Source organism: Ambystoma mexicanum, chromosome 6q (assembly GCF_040938575.1).
Source record: "Ambystoma mexicanum isolate Mex_15411 chromosome 6q, UKY_AmexF1_1, whole genome shotgun sequence".
NCBI lineage: Eukaryota > Metazoa > Chordata > Amphibia > Caudata > Ambystomatidae > Ambystoma > Ambystoma mexicanum.
This window is the reverse complement of record NC_090937.1, coordinates 238,851,536-238,869,590: the sequence shown is the minus strand read 5'-3', so window position 1 is coordinate 238,869,590 and position 18,055 is coordinate 238,851,536. Positions and strand designations below refer to the sequence as shown.

The 18,055-nt window shown below is 43.9% G+C and overlaps 1 protein-coding gene across 2 annotated transcripts in view; it reads left to right on the top strand.

Annotated features, from left to right (window-relative positions):
- The window catches only part of BANK1 (B cell scaffold protein with ankyrin repeats 1), a 2,974,928-nt gene that overhangs the window by 773,225 nt on the left and 2,183,648 nt on the right, over nucleotides 1–18,055 (top strand). For both annotated transcript variants that reach the window (XM_069630704.1, XM_069630703.1), the window contains exon 6: nucleotides 17,405–17,547. In XM_069630704.1, coding sequence (XP_069486805.1) covers nucleotides 17,405–17,547 — 143 coding nt within the window. The remainder of the gene's footprint in view (nucleotides 1–17,404; nucleotides 17,548–18,055) is intronic.

Below are 18,055 nucleotides of genomic sequence, written 5' to 3'. Positions count from 1 at the left end.
GGATAACTGTGACAAAAATAAAATATGGTGCTCGAACATCCAAAAAGCACTAAATGACAAAATTGCCACACTCCAAACAAAAATTGAGATAAAGAAACAGAATATTCCACCCTCAACCAACCTAAGAGGCAAACCACCAACAAGCACTAAACCAGACCATAAATTTAACTTCTCGAAAGTAACTATACTTGAAACCAAAAAGATAATACTTTCACTCAAGCCATCCAATTGCCGAGGCGACCTATGCCCAGCCCAACTAACAAAAGACGCGGCCAGAGACCTCTCCCCATTCATTTCTAAGCTTATTAATGCCTCCTTTGCTTCAGACACTATACCAGATAACCTCAAGCAATCTTGGGTCCTCCCCCTCCTAAAAAAACAAACATTGGACCCATCCATCCCGACTAACTACAGGCCTATCACAACGGTACCCTTCCTATTAAAAATCCTAGACAGGGTAGCCTACCTGCAGATCCAAAAACATCTGGAGCTGCACCACCTTCTAGGCACAAGACAATCAGGTTTCAGACCTCAGCATGGAACTGAAACCGCGCTCATCGATCTTAAAACTCAGGTCGATGAGCTGAGAGACTCCGGAAAGATGGCCCTACTCCTCTTACTGGACCTCTCTGCAGCCTTCGACCTGGTGGATCATGATGTGCTTTGCACCCACCTAGAAACAGCTGCCCACTTCTCCACACATGCCATCGCATGGATCAAATCATTCCTAACCGGTAGAACTATGAGAGTCTTCTCTACTTCTGCTGCTGCTGACCCTGTATCCATCACATGTGGAGTCCCACAAGGTTCTTGTGTCTCCCCCACTATGTACAACATCTTCACGAAGCCCTTGTTCGATGATCTAGATAATCTGGGTGTCACCTACACTAACTATGCGGATGACACTCAGATTCTCATACCACTCTCAGGGGATTATGAACAAGATTTGGCCTTGGTGAATAAGATTTATCTCATCATTCAGGCATGGATGGCCACCCACGGGCTATGCCTGAATGATGACAAAACGGAACTCATCATACTGGGGAACACACAAAACATCAAAAGATTAAAAGAAGAATACTCCTCCTTCGTCATAGACGGTAACACTATCAAGGTAGCAAAAGAGGTAAAAACATTAGGGTTTTACCTTGATTCCCACCTCTCCCTAACCAAACAGGTGAGCGCAATGGCATCCAGCACCGCATATACCTGCAAGCTGATTAGAGCCGCAAAACCATACCTATCCACTGCCAACTGCCTAACCCTTGCTCGAGCATTAGTGCTGTCGAAATTGGACTACTGCAACGCACTATATATAGGGGCCAATAAACATACGTTGCAAAAGATTCAAACACTACAGAACAATGCTCTTAGAGCTGCCTTAGGAATTCCAAGAAGGGAGCATATTTCAGAGGCTAGAAGACAATCCAACTGGCTCTCCACAGCGGACAAAATCAAACTCAAGACAGCTTCTCTAACTTTCAAAAGTATCAACCATCTAGCACCCAAATACCTAGCTGTTAGATTCAACAGAAAAATCTCCACTAGACCCACCAGAGAAGCATACTCCAACCAGTTAGTGATACCCCCATTTAAACTAAGTACGGCCGGAGGAAACAGCTTCCCGGTCAAAGCTGCCCAGCTTTGGAACTCCCTCCAGTCCGGCTTGAGATCTCCCCAATCCTACGCTCTCTTCAGATCAATCTGTATCAATTGGATCAAAGAAAATGACCGATAGTCCTGCCCTACACCAACATAACCACTGTTCTACAGACGTACTATGTACATAATTATATACTCTCTATCTTCCTACTGCATATTTCCTGTATATATTATGTTATATGTATATATTATGCACAATGTATATTCTCCTTACTGTCCTGCATTATGTAATTTCTACCATGTATAACCACTACTTGTAAACATGCGTAACCTGTAAAGTTTAAAGTATCCTTGAACAACGCGCCCGGTTACCTTCGGGTCTGGCGCGCGCTATAAATAATAAACAAACAAACAAATCGGCATGGTTAGATCATACTGAGGCCACAGTCCATAACAGTAATTTTGCCGGTCTGGTTCTGGTGACAATACAGCATTTGCTGATTTAATTAGTCAACAGAAGATATGCCTGAAGGTTATTCCTACAGAGAAGTACATGATAGCGATTTGATTGGAACTGTAGTTCATTGTGCTCTCTGTGCTTCCGTGACTGCAATGAGCTGTTTTTTTTAGATCCACAACAAAGGGATTAGCCATGGTCATTGGAATCTTAAAGTGGCTCTGTGCAGTTATCTTTGCCATACGAAGCTTAAATGTGAAAGCCATGGTATATCTGTTACATTCAAATGTGCTAGACATGCTTTGAGAATAAAGTGTCAATGCTGCATGCACATTATTCCATGGACGAAACCAATAAAAAAGAAGGTTCCATCCCAAATGAGAAGCATAATTAGGCACAGATTGAGGCAGGCCCAATTATTCTTTTTTACAATTATTCTTTGCGACTTGTAAACTGTGCAGATCTTCAGGGCCCAATATACACCATATTTGGAAACTGCCACCGGTTTGGACCTATAAACATTAAGAGCCATGGCTACTGGTTGGCTTCTGCATGATCTCTTGAATTCATGAATCTCTATATGCCACCTACTGCCTGCTGCATTTTCTGAGTTTGTTTTAGAAGATGGGCCTTGCCCTTAAAATGGAGGATAATCTTACCACACTTTGTTCGGCTGGAGGCGCCGCCCATTACTTATTTTAATTGTTGTTGTACTGCGTAGCAATACTGATTTATTGTATTTTACTACTTGTTTTAGTTTGTGCTTTTTAATTTGGAGAAAATCCACCTGGAAATTCCTTGGGCCGTGCCATCAAACAGTGTCGTCAGCCCCTGCTGACATCACCATTAATAAAAGGCTGCCACGTGTCTTTCACTGAGTAGAACTATAAGTCCCATTGGACTTGTAGTTCTCTGACCGTATATTTTCCCATGGCAGGCGCGTCAGTGCCAGCGCGTCGGAGATGGATCTGATCGGTCAGATAGCAGTGTGCACTACATTTAAAGTGAACCGTGCACGAAGCATCCAGCTAGGTCCACGTTGTTCAGCTGGAGGCATCGTCCATTACTTATTTTAATTGTTGTACTGCGTAGCAATACAGATTTATTTATTTTACTACTTGTTTTAGTTTGTGCTTTTCATTTTAAGACAATCCACCTGTAAATTCCTTGGGCCGTGCCGTCAAATAGTGTTGTCACCCCCTGCTGACATCAACAACAAGAGTTTGGTTTGCTCATGGTGACTGGTAGCAGACTCGGGCAATCAAAAACCATAAACCAAAAGGGGAAGTACTGCTACCTATGGGTTCTGCCAGAACAGGTTCAAACTCTAAGAGGAAGCAAATGTTTGTGTTCTTGGGAACCCTTATTAAATTACTAGTGGAAATTGTCCAATCGTATACAACCTATATTATTGTCCAGAAAGAAACACACAAGAAAAGTCTGCATAGTGAATAAAATTAATTGTAATGAAAACAGCAAGTGGTTCTCTTGTAAACACTTGTACACATCAAGGAATGGAGTGCTTTCAACAGAAAATTAATATCATAAACATTAATAAAGAAAAGAAACACATACAGAGTACAATGGGCCTCATTACACGGTAGGCGGTAAGGGTTTACCGGTACAGGTATTTTACCGGTACCGGTAAACCCTTACCGCCTTACTACGAGGTCCCTTTGCGGGTTGGTGAATTTAACGCCTGCTTTTTGCAGGCGTTAAAAACCAACCCGCAAAGGGAGCAGGGAGCTAATTACAGTACCGCAATTTGCGGCACAGTAATTAGCGCCTTCCCCATTCCCATAGAGCCCTATGGGGCAAAAATGGGAATGGGGAAGGGCAATGGGGGGAAAGGGGAATTACTGCCCCGCCAACCTTGGAATAGGGCGGTAATTCCCCTTTCCACCAAGGCGGTGCCAGTATTTTACCGGCATGGACCAAGGTGCTAATAGCACCTTGGTCCACCGTCATCCGTGTAATGAGGCCCAATAAGTCCCTCAACAAATGTGATTATCTAGGAAAACCCCAAACAAACAGGAATATACATAATACAATGTCATTTAGTTTACATTGATTCTTCAGACACCCAGGGCCTCATTACGACCCTGGCGGTAAGGGGTTAACGCCAGCGTTAGCTGCGCCAACCCCTTACCGCCAATTACGAGGTCCCCTAGCGCCATGGTGCTTTTAACACCTGCTTTTAGCAGGTGTTAAAATCCATGGCGCTAAGGGACCATGGAGTTAATTACGCCACCGTAATTTACGGTGGCGTAATTAACGCCTTCCCCACTCCCATTATGCCCTATGGGGCAAAAATGGGAATGGGGAAGGGTAAATGGGGATTGGGGACTTACCGCCCCGCCAAGGTCGGAATGGGGCGGTAAATCCGCCAACCACCATGGCGTAAACGTAGTTTACGCCATGGTGGTAAAGTCACGGCCCAGGCGGTAACTTACCGCCTGGGTCGTAATGAGGCCCCCAGTCTCAGTTGTAGTGAAAAATCCTGATAGACATATCAAAACAATATTCTCTGGGCTGGTGTCATATCCGTGGCAATGAGAGCACTGATGCCACACCTTTAGGCAATGGACGGCAATTCTTTAATGCATGAACAACCTTCTAATGTGCTTTGGCCAAAAAATATGAAAGTCTTACTGTGCATTGGCCAAAAGATATATATATATGTATATAGGTGCCAACGTTGCAGGGGGTTGGAACCTGGTTCAGTTAGTAAAATAATTGTAGGGTGTGTGCCAGGTGTCCATCTGAAAACCCTCTAGTAGGGCTTATTGATCCCCCTTGCATGAAGCTTTAACGTTTCGTCGGCAATAAAGTCATGGTGTCAACTGAAAATAAAATTCTAGTTGCACATGGCGGCCACCTTCTTCAGGGCGCAAATTATTGGCTCCTATGGCAAAAAGAAACAAAAATGGAAAATAGAAAAATATAATAAGTGACAAGAGTTGTCTTTTTGGAGACAGATTGTGTATTTTCTTGCTGGACATTTAAAACAACTAGTAATAAAAAAGTTGCAGTGGATGCAGATAAAAAAGTTACTAGAATTGTATATAAAATATATTTGTATATGTGGGCTCGGAATGTAGGGGGGACCGAGCAGAAAACCATAGTTCGCCTGTCTCTGGCCCTCTGTGGTTGGTGTAACCCTAACTAGTATAAACTCACCACAGATATCCTGAAGGCTGTCTCTAGATGAAACCCGTTCTCTTTGTCATTAGGCTGCATTCATATCAGGATATGAGGAGTTTTTAACAAAAGAGGAAGGGAAGGGGGAACCCACATCCCTGCCAGGCAACACTGGTAGTGGAGGGCGGAAATGCCATGGCTGTAATTCAAACCCAGCACGTGCCCTGCATGGAACAGAATTTTTTTTTAGAAAGGATGGGTAAAAAGGGGAGAGGCGGGGAAAAAAGGGGGGGAAAGGAAGAAAGGGGGAAGGCGGGGAGGAAGAGAGAGGAACAGTATGTCATTACATACAGATCTCTCTGTGTTTGGTAAAAAATAGGAGAAAGAACCTTGAACTCATTCTCGGGTTCCTCTCATGACCTGAACTAAGTAGGCCTGTTGTCTATTTAAAAAGAACAAGTAATGCTGAATAGTACCTTAATTCGGATGTATGCATGAGCGGAGTCCCTTGAGATCATCCATAGTAGAAGGTCTTAACTGAAAATCCCATGCGGAGTGGTGGGGCATCATCCTCACGTCATAGTATCTTATTCGAATTCAAAAACCTATGTGCAGAAATGCAAGAGGGAAAATGGAGAGACAGAAGGGCAAGTCAGAAGGAAAGTATATACTGGTTCCCCTCTCGTGGCCATTAACAACCCTCTTGGTAAGGAAGTGTGTGTTTGTAGATATGGTGCAGCCGTCTGCAATTATTTACCTTTGAACGTCTGCATTGCTGAATAAGTCCGGGTGCTCATCCGTATCCAGTGGGAGGCAGAGGGCTTGACAGAGAAGCTTCTCTGTCTGTGTAGCCATGCCTGCCGTGTGCGAAGTGGCTGTAATAGTAACAGCAGCTCCACCGGGATTGGCTGTGGGTGTGGCAGTCCTATCCAATCATGTTGCAGCAGACCTTGGCCACGATTGGATGTGACTTGCCAACACCGGAAATCAGTCCGCCAAACTGTGATCTCGGCGGAAAATGGTGTGCACAGCTCTTGGGTTAGCGAATCCCGAGTGATTAGTAAGAATGCCGGTGCAGGGCGAATGGAAAAACCATTCGTGAGTAAGTAAAACATGAGCAGCAGCCGTGGAGTGGGATGCAGCTCTGCTGAACTTGGCTGTGGGTGTGGCAGTCAAATCCAATCCGGTTGCCGCAAATCTCAGCCCCGGTTGGATGTGACGTGCCAGTATAAGTATAACCATCCAACTCACAGGGGCCTGCTGGGTCAGGGTCCTGATTGATGTCGTGGTGTGCTGGATGGAGAGCAGATAGTGTGCAATTGTGGAATGGCACCGCATGGAAGCTCAATCTGCACCTTACTCGTGCAGTATAGAGGCCCTCGGTTCAAGTGCCACTGTTGATGTGCCTGACATATGCAGGGCGCTGTATGGTCACCTCAGCAGTGACACAACCATAAGTCCTCGGGTGCGGACATATTACTAAATTCGAGGGTGGAGGGGTGGTTCCTATGGGCGTATTGCCATGCCTAGTACATCTATAAGCAGGACCGTGCTGTCTTCATAAGGACCCCATCTCAGTGGGGGTGTGGATCCAGCAGAAGGCTGGATGGTGAGGCTGGTAGTATTCACTGGTGGGGAAAGTACTGTTCATTAAATCCCTTGGCCACTGAGTCCATCCTATGAATCCATTGGCATTCTAAATCGAGAAGGCGGCCTTGGATGTTAGGATAATTTCTGACTCGTTCGAGTACCCACCATTTCAAATCTTGTGGGATGTGCTTCTTTTCCATATAGTGTTGTACTAGGGGCGAGGTAAGTTTCATGCAACGGATTCTTGATCGGTGTTCTGAGATCCGTATGCCCACATTGCGCATTGTTTGTCCAACATATCGCAAATGGCAGGGGCACTCAATGCAATAAACAGCTTGATTAGTTTTGCAATTAGACACATCCTTCAGGATCCATGTCCTGTCCCCCAGTTGGAATTGTTCAATTTTTTTGAGTGAATTGACACAATGAGCATGACCCGCAAGGAAAGTGTCCTGTAAGAGGGCGGAGGTTCCATGGGTTTTCTTGAGTTGTCTTTTTGATGTACATTGAGTGAACCAGGTGCTCTCTTAAGTTGCGGGCCCTTTTAAATGCGAATCTACGTTTCGATTGGTTGGGTAAACAGAGTCTCACTATGGGAGTATTTGTGAATGATCTTTTTGATGTCGAAGATATGTTGCCCATAGGTCACCACGCAGGTGACCTGGTCTTCCTCTATGTCGGATGTTTTGGGAGTAAGAAGTGAGTCCCTGCAGATAAACCTGGCTCTTTCACATGCCCGAGATACCAATTTCTTCGGGTAACCTCTTTTACGTAACCTATTGCTCAGAAGGGTGGCGTCATGGTAGAAAGCTTCCAAATCCGTGCAGTTTCTGCAGATCTTCAAAAACTGTCCGTATAGTAGATTCTCTTTGAGATGTTGCGGGTGATCACTGTTGAAATATAATAAAGTATTGCGATCTGTGGGTTTTCGGAAGGTGTTGCAAATTAGTTTCCCTTGCTTATGTCCAATTGTCAGGTCCAAGAAATGCACTGATGAATTACTATATTCCATAGTAAATTGAATGTTGGCGTTACACGTGTTAAGCCATGAAAGAAAATCATTCAATGATTCCACTGAGCCTTCCCATAGACAGATCACATCGTCTATGTAGCGACGCCAGTGCTTGATGTTTCCTTGCCATCTGTTTGTTTGGTTGAACACAAAATTGTGCTCAAATGTTGCCATGAATAAAATTGCCAAGCTTGGGGCAAATGTCGCCCCCATGGCCGTTTCCTGTATCTGTAAATAAAACTGTCTGTTGAACTCAAAGGGCCTCATCACGAGTTTCGCGGTAGCCCTTAAATCCGGCAGAAGAGCTGTTACCGCCGGATTTAAGGGTCCGCCAAATCACGGCTTTGGCTGATTTCCCCCCAGCTCTGAGCTTCGGGGGATTTTCGGCGTGTTTACTGCAGGCGGGAAATCTGCCGGCGGTAAAAGCGCCAAATTTTGCCATTGAGGCCAATGAGGAATGGGGAATTCCCAAATGGGCTCAATGGGGAATGGGGATTTCCCGTTCCGCCAAACCCGTGATCCGGCACTAATAGCGCCCAAAGAAATGTTTGCATAAAGCCAAAGTCATAACTTCAATGATAAATTCTGGTGGAGCTCGTGTCTGTATGTTAGCTGTGATCAGATGTTCATACACACAGTCTATGGCATCCTGCTGGGGGATGCTTGTATACAGTGACTTAATGTCCAGAGTTAACAGAAGTTGTTTCTGTGGATAAAACTCCAAATTCTCAAAGAGTTGAATACTGTGCATAGTGTCTCGAATATAAGATTCCGTGGTTACACTTATGAGTTTCAGAAAGTAATCCACAAATTTACACAAAGGTTCTAATATTGATCCGCACCCAGAGACAATTGGTCTCCCTAGAGGGTTTATGGAATCTTTGTGTATTTTAGGTAGGGTGTATAGACATGGAGTTCTGCCCTGGGATGCTAATAGGAAGTCAGATTCTTTTTCTGGTATCCAGTCTCTTTCCAGCGTGAAAGAGATCATTTCAGAGATTTCTATTTTCTAATCTTTTGTGGGCTCTTTCTTTAAAAGTTTGTAACTCGCCTGGTCATTTAGCAGGTCCATGACCATTTGGTGATATTGGTCGGACTTCATGATGACAATCCCACCACCCTTGTCGGCTGGTTTTGATGATCAGATCTGGCTTTGCAGAGAGCTCCATGAGAGCCTTTCTTTCAGTTAAGGTCATTTTCTGGTGCCTCCTCGGGTCATTCTTCCTGCTTATGGTTTTAAGGTCTCTCAATACACATCTCTCAAAGGTCAGAAGATCATCCGGGATTTGGTTGTCAGTAGGTGTAAAAGTGGATTTGGAATGCAAGCCAGTATCATTCAGTGCTTCAGCTTCTTCGTGTTCAAGAAAGAACGTGCGTAATCTGATGGTGCGTAGGAATCGTCGAACTTCCGTTTCTGTATTGTACCAGTCCGTGTTCACAGTTGGTACAAAGGATAAACCTTTGGATAGTACTGAGATTTGCATTTCCGTTAGATGAGTCTGAGCCAAATTGAAGATTGGTAAATCATTGTCAACATCTGGGTTTATCTCCTCCATCGTCGCGTTTGTCTGATTTGGACCTGGAATGAAGGATTCCATGGTGGGGGGCCCCATCCTGACCCGATCCCTCCTCGCCCTAAAAAAGGGGGGAGAGGAGACGGTGGGTGTATTTGTGATTGGGGTGGGCCAAATTGATTGTATTGATAGGGGTTGTAGCTATAATTGGAGCCACCACTAGAGGAGCTGCTGCTCGACCCTGAGAAAGTCACCCCTTTTTTCCTGGGTCCTTGTCGCCGGGTATTTGTATTACCTGGCTGTTTGTTAGATTTGGAATATTCCTCAGTTGTGTATGGATGTATTGATTTCAATTTGAATTCTTTAATATCTTTCTGTAGTTTATTTGTTTTCCTAGCCAGGGTATTGGTTTTGAAAGTGGCAAATTGCTGACATCATTGTTAATAAAAAGATGCCACTTCTGTCTTTCGCTAAGTATAACTACAAGTCCCAGTGGACTTGTAGTTCTCTGACTGTATATTTTCCCACGACAGGCGCGTCAGCGCCACCACGTCGGGGACGGTCTGATACGGTCCGATTAAGGTTCATGGTAAGTACGGGCCCCGCTAACCTTCCGTACCTAGCATGGGACTTGTTGAAATACTACAAATATTAAGGCGTGCCCAAAAGGATTCAAGGGCAAGGATGGAGTGCATTTGGGCAGACACACATGCTCGTATTGTGTCATTCAATACACAGAGTTCAGGTAAGAATGCTGAACAAACAGTGAATGCTGAATGACACTTCCGACATGTTTTAAACATTCCTGTACAACTACAGTCTACTCCTCCATTTCTAGACCCCTTTCTGACTTTGATGACATCTTCTGCAAGAAACAACATTGAGGAGATCCAATCCTCATACCCTAGAAAGCAGTTAGATATTTATGACTCAACACAGCAGACTACTGTTCGTTCATACTGTAAAGTTAATACAATATATATGGGCCACAATACCATGGACCACAGTAATCATATTGTAGCCATCAAGCCCCTACAATGTGAAGTACCCAGATTATGTGATGTCTCTCTAGATATTGAGGATTTAGACAAAAGTAATCCTCTAGCTCAGCCACAAGATAACTTTAATTGTTGGCAATTAAACATTCCCTCTATAATGAAATATGCAACAGAAGTAGCTGATATGAGGACATTAATAAAAGCTGTGTACTGTGTGATAATTAGTTGTAGAGTTTATGGAGTGCGGGCTAAAAGCACAAAATTGCCTTCTTAGATTAATGCAGGGAAACGCTGGTTTGCAATCCTAAGTACATCTGAATTGATACCAAGTATCAACTCCTGCAAATCGTATATTGAGAACAGGAGTGGCGCCAGAATTCATCCCCGGTGGACACCTGCATTAATCAGAAAATGTACAGTGCACTGTCCTTTCGCACCAGTCTTTACACATGCTGTATTTCCCTGGTGTATTTCTGATATTTCTGATATAATGTTCACCAGGACCTCTGGACAAATCACGGATCTAAGCATGTTACATCATTTCCCTCCATTAACTTTATCAAAGGCTGTGCTCAGATCCATGAATGCCAGATATATGGGGTTGCACTTGAAATTCAATGACTGGGCTATAATAAGATACAGATTCAGTGCCTGTTCGTTAGTAGCCACACCATGTCTAAAGCCCAGTTGAATATCACTCAATATAACATTTTTCATGACCTATTGTACCACTTTTGCCACAATTACCCTCCCAATTTCTTTTAATTAGGTGGCCAGGAGGCAAATCGGTATATAGCAAGACGGTAATTTATGTCACCCTTTTAGTACATGTGGGTTACATTATTGCACTTTTACAAGAGGCTGGGAAAGTGAGTTCAGTAACCACAGCCTTCAAATATCTTGCCATTACTGGTGCCCAGATACCTGGTATGCTATCAGGCCCAGGATAACGACCTAAGGTTTGTTTCTAGATTGGCAATAAAACCTCTGAGTTCGATATTGTAAAAGGCATAGTAGCTCGCCTGTTCTAATACCTGTGTCAACTGCAAGCAGTCGTTTGATGGTGGAGTTCACTGCCAAAGTTTTCTTTACTTGATGAATATAGGGAGGAAAAGTGGATAGTCCAGACGAGAACCTCAATAACTGATTCCGAGCACGTCTGGGTATAGAGATGGATCTGGCCTTTATTTATTAATTCCCAGAAGCGTTATTGATGCATCTAACTAATAAGCACAAAGGGCATTGTCCAATTATTTTTTCCTTGCCTTGGTATTTACTGTGTGCATGGCTCAAGCTGTTATTATATCAGATCTTTTTGGAGTAGGTTTTTTTTAACACAGCCAATAAAGTTAATGTAGACCTTCTACACTCATCATTAAACCAACCCCTCTCCTTCGTTGATTCCTCAAATTTACAGTGAACAAAACAGGAATCCGAAATTGAAGCATTTACTTGTGTATAGATAGACACAATTATACCGGAATTTCTTTCCCCCTCTACTATAGCATTCATCCCGGTTGCATTAGGGCCAATTAGTTTATCATATGACCTTGCTGGGTCTGATTTGTCCCAACTCAATCTTCTCTTGTTATGACATCTGCTTATCAGATCTAGGTGGGGGAATGACAATGATGATGTTTTTCCATCTTTCCACTCAATTTGTAATGATACTGGGTGGTAATCACTGAAGACCTCCTCAAGCACATGAAGTCCACAATGTGGCTTTGCTTTGGGCCTCGGGTGCAGAAATAGTCTATCGTTGATGCCCATCTTGTACATTTCTAGGTGAATTCACCTGGTGTGTCTGTGGATACTCTCCCATTGACTGACCCGAGGCCCCATTCTCTCAACCAGGAAATGAGTAATAGTCTGTTGGGGCATGAGTGAGAATCAACCATGCCAAGGTCGGAAAGGCATATGGCAAAATCCTCCAGGTGTTCATAGAGGTCATCTGGTGGACCATTGCCTATCTTCAGGTTAAAGTCACCTCCAATTATTAACCAATCCTGGGACATATTAATTGATGTTTTAATATCGTCGAGGAAGGATTTAAAATGGAGAAGGCTCGATGTATTACAATGCAATTGTTGCGAATTATAAAACGTTATCAACCAAAACGTATCTACTCCTATTATAGATAGCTTACAAGTTTGGATACAATTGAATAGCAAATGTGTGGGGACCTGAGTCCAGCTAGGCCAGGACTTGGATAAGAGTGCTAGCCCTATAAAATATCTGCCTCGTATTCATTGCATTGGAGCTGCGGAAAAACTGCACCTGTGACGTGCATATGTCAAATTACAATCAACGTTTGGATCACCTTCACACATATCCACATAAGCTGGCACACTTCTAATGCTGTTAAGTTGCAATTTGAGACAGAGTGCAACAGACTGATATGCAGAAACCTAAGAAAACTTAAAGAGGTCACAATTGTTTTGCTACAATACACAGACTTGTGTTCAGATGTGACCCAAGATCGAAGGAGCTTTGCAGGCGGCAATGTTCAGTACCTTGTCATGGGGAGTAAGTGAATGAAGACAGGAGCAAACTGGAACAGTGGCCCAGACAGCGAAGGACTAGAATAGAAATGCAAGTCTTAGTGGAGTAGCTGGTAGTGTATTTGGAAAAACCCAGTGGGAATAAAACATACACATACCCAGATGTTTAAAGGTTCATACCATCAGTGTATCATAGTGGATATACTTACAAAAGCGCATGATAATACATTCTTTGATGAATATTTTACAGCAAAATAGTAGTTTCACTTTGAGCCCTGTTGTCCACACTAACATCCTGTTTGCAGATTTAGGAATATATAGTAGAGATGAGAGACTTATTGGAGTGAAAGGTGAGGTGTTGATGTTCAGGAGGATTAGCCTAGCTGTTTTTGCAGTGAAAATAATACATTTCTGTTGGTCAGCTGTCAAACAGAACTCCTATGCTGTGACTCCTTAGGTATGGGGGAGGGTATCATGGGAAAATATCCATTCGCATATAGCGGAAAGGCAGACAGTGAAGCAGGATGATAGTTCAGCAGTGAAGGAGGGGATTGAGAAAAACATTCTTGTTTCTATTGCTTGCCGGAGTCACTTGCCCAGCAGGTCTGACGCTGCAGTACACCACGGGTGAGGGGAGGGGGCCTAAGGAGGGCAGCCAGAGTGTAGGAGGAGAAGAGTGGGCAGTAGTCCCAATGAGAAGGATCTCAGTCTTAAGGCAGAGATTGTTAGCAGCACACCATGCCTGAATAGCAGTCAGACAGTCGGAAATGAGAGAGGAAGGAGGGCAGGAGGGTATCTTAAAGGGGAGCTGTGTGTCATCAGCATCACATTGGAAATGAGGCGAGAAGGTGGAGATCAGGTGGGCAAGAGGGGCAAGGTACTTGACATCTCAAGCAAGATATTCACAGGCTGCCTGGCTTCTATTTATTTATATTTATTTATTTTGATTTTTGTGACGAGCCACACGCCTGTGGGCCTTCTAGGCTCCAGATCTGGGCCATGGATAATAATAGTATACCTGATAGCCAAGCAGGCTATAGGAAAGGTTTATCGGCATTTGATCAATGTACCATATTATCTTAGTTCGATACATGAGTACCAACACAGGTTGGGTGATATTGTATGCATATTAGTTCTATAAAAAAGAGCTTAAGCGTAAGTGAGATACAATAACATATCATTTGGCCTTGGACGTCTGCTTGGATTCACAGTAATTTAGTGTGCTTAGGAACAATGATATTTGATGCCACTTCCTCTTTTGTCAAGGGGTGAAAGGTTGTGTTTCATTGCTCACCGGGACGTCACTTTGGTGTGGGGATCAAATGACATCACTTCCGGTGTTGTCATCAGAGGTCAAGGGTCGTTAGGCGAGGGGTGGGCCACTTTTTTTTTGGGATGACCGGGCCTATTTCTTGTCCCAGTCCGACCCTGGTTGCCATCTTGTTTGAGGATTGATGCCCCAACTTGTTGGCCATTTCGGAGTGTCCAGACCAGTTTTTACTACAAATTTGCGGTGATGCGGACCAGCTTCATGTTGCTTGTACTGTGGAAGACTTGTGGGCCCCAGGAGGGATCCCTGACACAGATCATTGCTGCCATGTATCAGTGAGTCCATTGGGTTTGTCAGAGGCACCCAGGGAGGAGCGGGCCCCGAGTGAGTGAATCCTAACAACGCCTTCTTCAGGGACCACAATTTATCATTACATTAAACTTAAACAAAGATTGTGGATTTTGGGAATGGTAGACGTCGGTGCACGTGTATTAATCAGAAAATAATAAAGGTGGTTGCAACCTACAGATACCTGGGGCTAGTATGTTCGAAGGAAGGGACATGGAATGCTCATATAAAAATGCTGGCTTAGCAGATGGAAGCAAGTCTCAAGGGATTCCAACTGCTTTATTATCTTTATGGGTGGGAAAGGGTGGATGAATGCCTCAACGTGTTAACACTTAAGACTCACATGGCAACATTGTATGGGAGCTGTGGGGCTTCTCTTCCTGTATGACGCTGGGACCTCTCCAAAATGTTTTCTGAAGCAAACAAGTGGCGTCATCATCGGCTACCCATGGTGATACATTACGGCACAAGCTGGGGATTTCTAGTTTAGGATGTCAGGCATGCTCTCGTTTTGCTCAGTTTTTTTATGAAAGCACACTTTGACTCATCAATGAACCTCAATATAGAGAATGCCCTGAAATAAATGGCTAGTTGACTCATGCATGGCGAGTGTCAATGGTTCTCAAAGGGGATTGCTCTAATGGGAATATTGGGGCTGAGCAAATTATAGCCTCTAAGAACATCGTCAAAGGGGCAACAGCAAAGGCTGATTCAAGAAGACTGGGAAAACGCATGTCCAGGCTCCCATCTTTGAAAATGTATCGGGAGTTATGTGTCTAGAGGACCCCCCGAAAATTCATTCCAAAGTTAAAATCCCACAAGTGTGGGAGAATCCTATTAATGATCAGGCTAAATGTCTTGCTGGTGTGTATCATGACTGTTTGGGACTAGAGAGGAAATGCCGATGATGTCGGATGGGAATGGATCGAAACCTTACCAGTGGTCAAAATGGGAGGGAGCAGCGGTGCTCCTCTACTTTTTTTAATTAAGTTTTAATGTTCCTATACTTTTATTTTAACCAAAACCGTTCTGGAATGGTTTTGAATTAAAATAAAAGTATAGGAAGAAGTTAAACTTGCTCTTCAGTGCACTGAACGTTCCCTTAAACAGTGGGCACAATTGTTTAGGGGTGTGTATGGCGCGCGGGAGGGGGCGTGTAATGGGGTTTTTGGGGAGCTGGGACAGTACAGCAGAGAACATAGTTCCACTACTTCTTTTCGTACACTTGCCCACTGAACCGTACACATATTTTGTTTATATGTAAATTTAACATCAAGCCAAGAAAAAGATGGCTGAGGCCGCACCTCTTAAGGAATAATATTAAAAGCTGTGCCTAGGCTATGTTTTTAATGATGCTCTCGACTGATGAGGATTTTATGTTTGACGTTTTATCATTTGTAAAAGAATCCTGGGGTGGGCCTATGGGAGCCCCCTGAAATAACGCACATGAACCATGCATTATTATGGTGCCAGGCCATATCTTATTATATTGGGTAGTGCATGTTTTAGTGCATTGTGGTTTTATTAGCGGTTAGGCCTTTAGCCAACTATAATTTATTGTGTTTATGTAATATACTGCGGTCTTATATTTCTGTGTGCAATGGTGTGTACCGAATAAACTTTGACTGACTGTCAACTGGAGAGAGCTGTCATGAATACAAGAAATTGTTTGAGGGTGAGATTGGGAGCATCTGTCTTGCCCTTATCTTATCCTTTATGCATCACCCCAAAGCAAATCATATCACAGCTAAGTCCAGACATTCCTCTGCCACCCGGATCCGCACTCACCACTAGAATAAACTGCACTCCTCACTAGTGAGACAGAGGTCCCACCAGTGTCCTTACGTAACCCTGTATGGAAGAGGTCAGCAACAGGTAGACTTTGACAGGGCTTGTCTGAGCACTTAAAAAGGCACGGATTTTAAGCATCCTGAAAGAATTGGCATTGATCCAGACTTCCATTTTAACCCCCTCTCGATCTCTCGGGGGTGATCCCATGAGGGCAAAGAACCAGTCACCTGCCTGTAAAAATGGCTCTGCAGTAATATAGTAGAGTGGCATGCCCAACCCCTATTTTTTTCCTTGAAAAGCATTAACACCCCACCTCTTCGTGATAGGAAAACATTGAACATGGCAACCTCTGAGATACCTTGGCAACCTAAGAGGATTTTGGGCGAGGCATTTGGGACAAGTGTTGTGTGATGATTTAAACCATTGATGGCAATTGTTGCTCTGAGATTACACACTTGGCAGATCCATTCTTACAGGCATGTCTATTATTCTTCACTGCTCATGTTCAAAAGATCCATCAAAACGCGTGTGTTCAATTTGACACCAGATGGAAGAGAGTTGACCCTGTCTTTCTTTTGTCTTCTGATTGTCTAGTGTCGGTTTTTACTTTTTACCTGTGCGCTTGAGGCCCATGGGCATGTGGCGTGTAATAAGAAAGAAATAATATGAATAATAATCATTCTTACGTGCTGCTCTGATGGGCACAGTGGTACTGTTACAGTCTTGAAAAAATCAATGCAAATACTTTTCTCTTTAGGTAAAAATTGCATGGGTTTTTGTATTGTGCTTCATGCCGGACTCCAGCCTAATGTGGGGCCAAATTCAAACCCGTGCTGATGGGCGTTGTTTTGTTTCCAAGACTAAAGTATTGCCCCTGAGTTATCCTCCAAGCCCAGTTGTGATGTTCTTTGTGCTTTTGATATGAGGGATGCTAAGAGGCATCACAACTACCCCTTCTGCAGCCCCAAATTCCATGATCCTTAGTTTGCATATTCATGAAGGATAATGGGAGTTGTAGTCCAAAACATCGAGAGAGCCACAGGTTGACCGATCAAAATAGTGCTACATTTATAGATGCAATTCCTGTCTATTTTCTGTTGTACTAGTGTTTACATTTTGTTCTCATGAGTGAGACGTATAATGCTTGCCTTTTTTCATTTGTGCGTATTTTATTTCCCAGACCTTCCTGCTGGCACTGTTAATATAAATGTCTACTGTGAGGGAGTCATTAAAGCCACGGCGCAAGTTGAATACTACACAGCGATGGGGGAGATTGAAACCCTGCTCAGGAAAGTAGCTGATCCCGTCCATTTCATTTGTCAGGTATGTAGTCGATCTTCACATTCATCTTATAACAGAGTATATTAAAAGTAAAGGAAAGTGTGCTGTTCGACTCACTTAAGTCCCGGAAATAACATAGACTTGCTTTTTCTCGTTTCCCGCTTTGCGGCATCTTCTGCCTTTTCCCTGCCTCCCTCCACCCTCTTCCTGTTTCCCTCTCTGACTCCCGCCCCTGCTCCACCCCCTGCTGAATGACTGGGCCTTCAGCCATGGGATACATCAGATTGGGCCTTCAGTCCTGGGATACATCTGCAAGTGTATTCCACTTGCCTGGACGGACCCACAGCATTTCCTACACCGTGCCTGATGTGGTGTGTGCCTTTCTGAGCATGGCGTTCTGCTTCCCTTTGTTTGTAACTTTTCCTTTTCCCTTTCTTTTTTCTTTTCTCGTTTGCCGCTCTGCCGCTTGCCCCACCCTCTTCATGCTTCCCTCCTTGACTCCTGCCTCCCACTCCACCCCAGCCCCATATGACTCATACCTTCAGGGCAG